An 8,230-nucleotide genomic window follows, 5' to 3' on the forward strand; every position below is an offset into this window, starting at 1 on the left:
TGTTATTACAAATATACTTGAGACGTAAACTAAAAAGGAATTAATAGGTGGTTTGGCCCTATAAGGCCAAATGCTAGGATTTGCTCCTTTCAAAGGCAATTCAAGAGAGGCAGTTACGAATATCTTTCTGGGGGGAAGTTCCCTAAATGGGTCATAGTCAGAGACTCCATTTAAAAATCGTTGGGGAATTAATAGTCTAATAACACCAGCAACTGGAAGAAAAGATGAGAATGGAGAACAGGCCAGTTTTAGTAACTGTTCCTTTGTCAAAGCTCTTTTCTGTCATCTTGATGGGACACTGATGTAACCTAGTGCAGCCCAAAAGAGGAAAAGCAGGAAAGCAGCCATCTCCAGTGGATGGAAAAAAAAAAGACCCATAAGTCTAACAGCTGGTGATGGCAGCCTGTCAAACTGAGGAAAGTTAATGTCAAGAACAGACGCGCGGCAGTCTCTCACTGTTATTTTTGCATGATTATTCCCAGGTGTTGCTGCACGCTGAGCAGTAGCCTGGCTATTTATCACTCGAGAGAGCCTAAGAGCATGGGAGTCGGGGAGCAGGGAGAAGAGAGAGAGGCGGGGAAGAGAAGGTTATTTACACAGATAGCGGCACTTAGTGAGTGTAATCAGAGGACGGGAGGGGGGGGGAGAATGGGGGGGCGGGATCTGCAGAGATATTCTGGCAATATTTTCTCTGTTCACCTTACTTCCAAGGGTTTCCTGAGTGCTGATGAGCAAAGAAGGCTCCAAAGCTGGAGGGTAGGTGGTGGCGGCTTTGCATGGCTGGAGCAATGACTGTGTCAGCCAGTGATGGCTTCTAGTACCTGGAAACTGACAGCCAATGAGGAAGGGCTGCCAGGGCAGGGCTGGGGTGCTCCAGTGGGCACTCCTGCTCTGCTCAGACCCAACAAAGAGACTGTCAGGTGGCTCCATGGTGGGGACAGCTAGTGCTGCCAGGCAGAGGGAGAAGAAGCTCATGGTCAGGGAGACAGCAAGCCTGGATGACAGACACCCTCCCACACCCCAGGGCAGGGGAGCTCACCCCAGGATTCTCCCATCTGTTACCACAAATCTCCAAGCTTGTCTGTCTGGCTGTTAACCCCTCAATCCTGGGGTTCTCATATCGCCAACAACCAGAGTGGGAATGGTGTTTTATTTTGCTCAGTCAATATTTTTACATTCTAGCAGCACGCTGGGGCACGCTTACTTAATGCTCACGTTTTCTTCATATCCTGGTATTTAGCTGTTTTATGAGACTGCCCACAGTCACCTCTTTAATTTAAAAAGCATTAGACAGAGGCTGCTCTTCGTGTAGGGGAAATCTCAGCTCTCTCACTTTCCATTTCACCGCCCTTTCTGCCTGACATCACTGCTTCATTAGCAAAGCAAGGGAAGCTTAAAAAACCATTTCCTTACACACTCATCTTTTCTCCATCCCTGACCGACAAACCTGGAACTGCATTTCAGTCATTCCTAATTCTCGTCTTAAATTCAGTGGAGGCAGGATCAAAAGCAATTTGTGGCTTTAAAGCTTTTTGTAAAAACGACTTGGGCAACTTGTTACTAGGGGCCTACCTACTGTATACCCGGCACCACACATTCTCTATGTCCTCCATTTAACTCTCGCAACCTCCCCATTTCATAGAGGCAGAAACTGAAGATCTCATAGGATGGGCAACTTATTTAAGGGGCAGGAATTTAAGACTAAACCCCTCTGATTTCAAAGTCCATGGACTTACAAAAAAAAAAATGGTAACAATCAGTAGCTACTGTTCAACCCAGGTAACACAGGAGGGGTTAGGTTATGGTGTGCATTCTCTCATTCAGTCACGATGAGACTGCGAGGAAAGTACTTTCCAGATGAGAAATAAGAAACTTGAGAAGAACAACTTTAAAAGGTCACTCAGGGTCCGCGGCCGAGCCAGACTTTGAACCAACATTGATGTAAAAGCAAAAGCAAACTCCTCTCAGTGTAAAATAGAACACAGGTTGGAAAGGAACCTTCCTCCCAAGGTAATACTTTGACCCTTTTCTGTGTGTTAGAAGCCACGCCCACCTTGTACCACCTTTTATTTTTGCACATAGTTCCGGACAGTGCACCTCGAGTGTCCAAGCAAACACTGCAATCCCCCCAGAAGCCTCATGTAAAAACCTCACTGAAACCAGAGCTCAGGTTTGNCATTTAGCCTCACGGAGGCCCATTGTCCTCAACAGGAAAATGTATTCTTTGGCCTCTTACTATTGATAACAAATCATATCACAACAGAATTTTAGACTAAATCCTTATGTAAGTATACCTCTGCTTATGAATATATTTGCATACAGACACACACATTCATATACTATTTGGGATATGTATGGATTCCAAACATCAACTTTCTAAAGAATTTAGATGGCTTGAGGAGAGGGGCTGCGGTATCCTGGACCTACTAACAAGTTCAATGTGCTTATTTCCATTAACACACTCCAAATGCGATGAAAAAAACTCTAGTTGATGACATTTATAGAAGGGACACTGGAGCCCTGTCTCCACATTTTAAAATGAGAGTTTGACTATAAATTTGAACTTAATCATAAACAGTCCCCCAAAGTGATAATAGTCTAAAACCCTTAAACTTGATAAGAAAACTCAATAGGTAATATAGTTTTAAAGGTTCCTCTTTGACTTACACAAGTAAATTTCTTAGTTTTTCCACTTTACTGGCTTCCTCACAGTAGCTCCAAACTACCATTCCCACAGGCAAGGGACCTTTTCACCAATGGGATTTCAGGATTTGGAAGGGAGAACAAAGACCACCCACGTGGTCTACTAGAGGTACCTCTTCCCTAGAAGTCACCAATGAGAGAGGAGGGTGGAGAATTACAGCCACTCCCAGAGGTGTTTTATTTGGCAGGTATGCTACTTTTAAAAATATTCCAATTTTTTTTGCCAACACAAAAAACTAGGGAAATGTATGAATTTTCACTGTCTCTTAACATAAGAACTGAAAACTATGCTATGCTGGGCCCACAATCCCGGTAGCATCAATTGGGAGGGCGGAGCCTCCCTTCAGCCCGTCTGGGTGACCAGCCCAGACCCAGGCAGCACTCTGTCCTCCCAGCTTTTCCCTGAGACAGTCACAGAATGTTTTAGCTATCAGGTCATCTAGCCCAACTGACTCATGCTAGAGGAAAATGTAGCCCATGTTTGTGCAAGGGCGAAAAGTGGCAGCCCAGGTGAGTATGAAAGAGCGGCATTCTACAAGCAGAAACTTTACAGTAGGGGTTTAACAGACATGAGGAGACAAAAAAGGGGTGGATGGGAACTCAGAGTGTGAACAATTCTTTCTGCCCGTGAACGCCCCCAGTGGGAGATGGTCCCCCCAAAAAGGTTTCCGTTCTCTTGTGTATCTCATGGTGTCTAACACAAAGCCACATGTACCATAAAGCAGGATTTTAGAGGGTTTTCAACAGTTACTTTTGCCTTATAGGAAAGATCAACTCTACAGCAACCTCATTTCTCAGGTCACTGAGCCATACACCGAACCACAGTTTCGTCAACCAATGAAGCTCGTTAACACAGAGGGTAGCAACAGCTCTCACAAGGACTCTCTCTGGTGAGGAGGCCACATATACTTGGATTTGGTAGTGAAGGGCCTCGGGTTGTGTTGGGTTCAAATCCTGTCCCTCTGGGTAATTGCTGTGTGGGACCCTGAGCAAGTTACCTGGCTCAGTGTCTGGGTCTAAGAAATGGGGACAAGAATAACAATTACCCGAAGAGGGTCACAGTGAAGACACAATGAGATAATCCATGCAAAGTGAAAGCTCAGCATAGTGCTTAGCTCAGTCAACAGTGGCCTTGGGGGCAAAAAAAAAAAGTCCCTGGTCTGATATTACAGTTCCCTAACCCTTCAGGCAACCTTACGAAGCTTCTTTTTATATCCTACTATGTTTAACTTAAATCTATAATCCCCTTCAAATGCATAGGTCAGTGTAGTTAAAGTATAAGAAAAAGGGCTTAACCCTGAGAAGTTCGGCCTGGGGAAATGCTGTTCCTACATACACTGGCATCTGGCAGCATAGTCCACCGCCATTTCNTTCCTTACTGATGCTGTCTACATTTTTTTATCTTAATTATGAGACATATCCTATAACAGTATATGTAATACGTAGAATTCAAAGATTTTTCTAAGAATTGTTTTCTATATTAAAACAGCTTAAGCTATTTTTTGCCTTCAGATAATTATGTTTACACCTGTCATCTGATTTTCATTCATTTTTATTCTCTCCTTTCATTCCCCAGTTTGTCACTCTTCTTAACTATTTTCTCTCAACTACTTCTTTCCCAACAATTACTCCCAAGATAGTCCCCTTCCCCATCCAGTCAGCTTCTTTTGCATGTATTTACTTTCTCCTCTCTAAGTTTCAGCCTTCAATTTTTCCCCTTGTCACCGAGGAACCTAAACAATGATTTTTAGTCTCAGGCCCGTCTTGTTACCTTCATCCTTGCCTTTCCTCCTCTCCCGAAAGACCATGATATTAACAACTGCCATCTCCTTTATCCTTGACTAGTCTAGCTTAGAGGAAAAATGCTTCCCCCCGTTCTTCCTTTTCCTTTGTTCCCTTGGAGTATTCTTTTCTACTCTTTTCTTTTCTACCCAATGGAGCAATGCAGCTCTGTCCTTAATATTTAGTTTGTAATTAGCCGGCCTCTATCAACTGCACAGGACATCTGAAAACACACTGTGTACTTCATGATCACATGCTATAGAAGGAGCCAGCCATGGTCTGGATCCACTATCAGTATGGCATACGCCTGATTTCTATTTCCAATAGCAATGATAGAGTTAATCCTGATCCGTTTCTCTTGTACCTTGCTTCCTCTGTGACTAATGGATTGCACTTGTCAGATGGCCTGCTGAGTTAAGGCACAGGGAAGGTGCGGCCACAGAAGAGAACTGACTGGCTCAACTGGGGCTTAAGCCTTTGACCTTGGCTTCATTAGCTCTAAGCACCAACCAGCCACTGCCACAGCCACATTATGGTGATGGCCCACGTGAAATGCAAGAACCGTGGCTCAATTCAGAAGGTAGCTCTACGCCTCAATAACACAAAAATATCACAGCAAGACAGACAGAACAGCGGGCACACCAGGAAGAAAATGAACTTGAGCTCTAACTCCCTTTCTCATTTCCATGATACCTCTTAGGGGATAGGGTAACCCTTGCCTTGCTTCTCATAGTCCTTCACATTAGCACTTAAAGTGGAGAACCACTTTTAGGGACACATGACTCATTCTGAAAGTAAAAGCAGCCATGAACAGCAAGACAAACATAGTTCTTATTTCAACAAAAATCCAAAGAGCAGGAAAAAAAAAACTAAAAAACACTTTTCTTTCCTCTCTGAATACCACAAAGCAAATTCCCCTTACGGGTAGGTGACATAAATACATCATGGGAAGAGGGCACAAGGAAATATAGAAAAAAGAAATTGTATTTACCTTCTTCTGTTTCATGCCACACGATCCCTTCCAAATTCACACTGGTGCCAGGTTCACAGGGCCCAAGACACTCTGGCTCTGTCACTACTCCAACTTCACAGGTATTGACACCCACGGAACGAGTCCGAACCAAAAGCTGTTCAACCGGTGCTGCAATATTGGATGAAGATGGGGGAAAGTAGGAAGGTAGAATCTGAGGCGTGAGGCTGCTGGAAATCGGTGGTGGCGGTGGTGGCGCTGGCACTGTAAACAGGGGGTCAACCTGTAAGACAGACAGGCTTACTGCAGTGGGGCTGCATTCTGTGAGCTCCCCTTCATGCAATCTGTTCACATCACTTCTAGAACACATCACCATTCCAAATTCCATTTGCAATTATAATAGGCTTCGAGTGGTTTAATGGTGCCAACATATAAAGCAGAACAGAGATGAGCACTTCATGTTTTTCATGCCAAACCAGGCAAATACGGGAGCTCCAGAGTCCTGAATTATATAGGCAGACCTTCGATGTCCTTCTAAACTCACCAGCAGACCACCTCAGTAGACATGAATCAACTAGGCTTTGCAAAATTAAGGCTATTGCCCACTTGGAATGAAATCTTATTTTCAAAATTACATTATTTTCCAAAGGAGAAACTTCCAACAAACACCCTATATGCATCACTGGACATCCGAGCACAGGAGATGGACTGAAATTGTTTTCAAAGTACTTTATAAACCATAATGAATTAAAATCACTACTAAAATATATTAACTTCCTCTGCTGAATATATAAAATACATAAACTTGATTATACACACTGAGACACATAAACTGGATGTTATGAGCATGTATTAAGCATCAACTTCTAATTAAGTGTTCCACTGCAAAGTTTGGCAGAATTCATAAAAATGAAGAAATAAATAGGAGTGCCCAACATCAGCAAAATTTGAGTTTCTCCAATGCACAAGTCCTTTAGTGGTTCGACTTGGAAAGATCCCTGATGCACTTGACCAAGATTCAGCAGCCCTCTCTCTCAATCCAGGAAATAGAACTGACAGCCAACACAAGATCTGCTGTTGCAATAATTCCTTTGCACCCCCCTATCCTGAGAAGAGTAGCAACAGAGTTCTTCATGAAAAGTTTAGGAGTCTGGCCATAATGAGACCAAAGGCCATGCATGTCCTAAACAGTTAGCTCACCAACCAACTCATTCATTCATTTGACCCATTTTAACAACAAGTTATGACTGCTACAGAAGAGGTTTAGTCGTGCTGACAGGTTACCAAATGTGGAAGAGCCAAAAATGCCAAGGCAGGTCTGCACCACCACTCCAGATGCCCACTGCACATGGGTACCACCTACATATAAGGAGTGACACCTTGGATGTTTCATTAGTTGGGCTAGCAAATCAAATGTGTAAAAGAGACACATAGAAGGTTGTTCTGGTAAAATGCCATCTTAGTCTGCTGTCCATATATATCCCCAGTTAACCTTTGTAAGAAGTCAACAGTTGTCTACAGACGTAATATTATCCAGTCTCTGTTGTTTAAAAAAAAAAGAAATACACATACATACACACACACACACACACACACACACACACACGCACACGCACCCGCGCGCGCGCACACACACACACAGTGCATTTCAAGATAAGTCACGTGAGGAAGTGTGCTCCTAGTTAAACAGCTGAAGCAGTCATCTGTGTGGGCTCCTTGTTCATATGACTGTAGGAACTATTTCTACAGTTTGCATTTCACTAAAATGATAAACTGACGTTCACTTGCCTGAGTGATCCAAGATGCAATAGAACAGCCCTTCATCCAAACTGCATGTTAAAGAAACTTAATTTCCTGCTCTCAGAGCTGCCATAAAACTTTTTCTCCATGCTTTTTATTGTTCTTCATCCTGGATCACAGAGCCCAAGAAAGAAAAGCATTTAACTGCCCCAAACCCCAGATCTGGTGATTTATGCTTTCGTGTAAATACAGCTTAATGTGGATCAAAGTTCACACTGATAGTTCCTATTTTAAAACTGGGCTGACAAATGAAGAAAGGAGCTCTGAGGGAGAGAATTTAAGGGAAGGGGACCCAATGTGTGAGAGATCTAAATTGCTTTCTAGAATTAAAAAAAATAAAGACCAAGGATAATTATAAACCAGCTACTGCATTTTTTTGCATGTTTCCCAACAACCTCTTAATTTGTATAGTTAGTTGTAAATTGACTATAATTTGATGCTACACATATAAACTGAAAAAAAAAAATGGAACAATATCCTCAAACTATTCTTTGTATCACTTGATTGGCAGCCTACATTAATTCTGAGAGAAACAAATATAGCTTCAATTGGTTAAACAAGCAAATGAAATGAAACAAAAGAGGTGAGGAGTCTTGGAGAGCATCAAGTCTCTGATTTTAAGGATCAGGACATGGGCCGGCTGAGTGGCGCGATGGTTAAGAACTGGCTTGGGATGCCAGAGGGCCCCGGTTCAGATCCCACATATGAGGGCCAGTGACATTGCCCTCCACAGCTAAGATACTGAACAAGAGCTGGGCTGCTGTGAGTCACTGGCGATGGCGTAGCCTGCAGCCCCTATGGCAATGGGTTGCCATGGGCTACCGTATGTAGCCAGCAGCCAGCGTGAGCGGCCAGCAGCCGCAGTGAGTGGCCGTCCAGTAGCCGGCAACTGATGTGTCTCGCCTGGGAAGAGCGCAATGATGGTGCCAACTTGGGCCAGTGAAGCAACGTCCTCCACAACTAGACTGAAGAACA

At 43.5% G+C, this 8,230-nt stretch overlaps 1 protein-coding gene across 3 annotated transcripts in view; it reads right to left on the reverse strand.

Annotated features, from left to right (window-relative positions):
* The window catches only part of ZNF608 (zinc finger protein 608), a 126,640-nt gene that overhangs the window by 64,576 nt on the left and 53,834 nt on the right, over positions 1-8,230 (reverse strand). For all 3 annotated transcript variants that reach the window (XM_019635384.1, XM_019635383.1, XM_019635382.1), the window contains one exon: positions 5,477-5,738. In XM_019635384.1, coding sequence (XP_019490929.1) covers positions 5,477-5,738 — 262 coding nt within the window. The remainder of the gene's footprint in view (positions 1-5,476; positions 5,739-8,230) is intronic.

The sequence above is a fragment of the Hipposideros armiger genome, unplaced genomic scaffold (assembly GCF_001890085.2).
Source record: "Hipposideros armiger isolate ML-2016 unplaced genomic scaffold, ASM189008v1 scaffold_21, whole genome shotgun sequence".
Classification (NCBI taxonomy): Eukaryota; Metazoa; Chordata; class Mammalia; order Chiroptera; family Hipposideridae; genus Hipposideros; species Hipposideros armiger.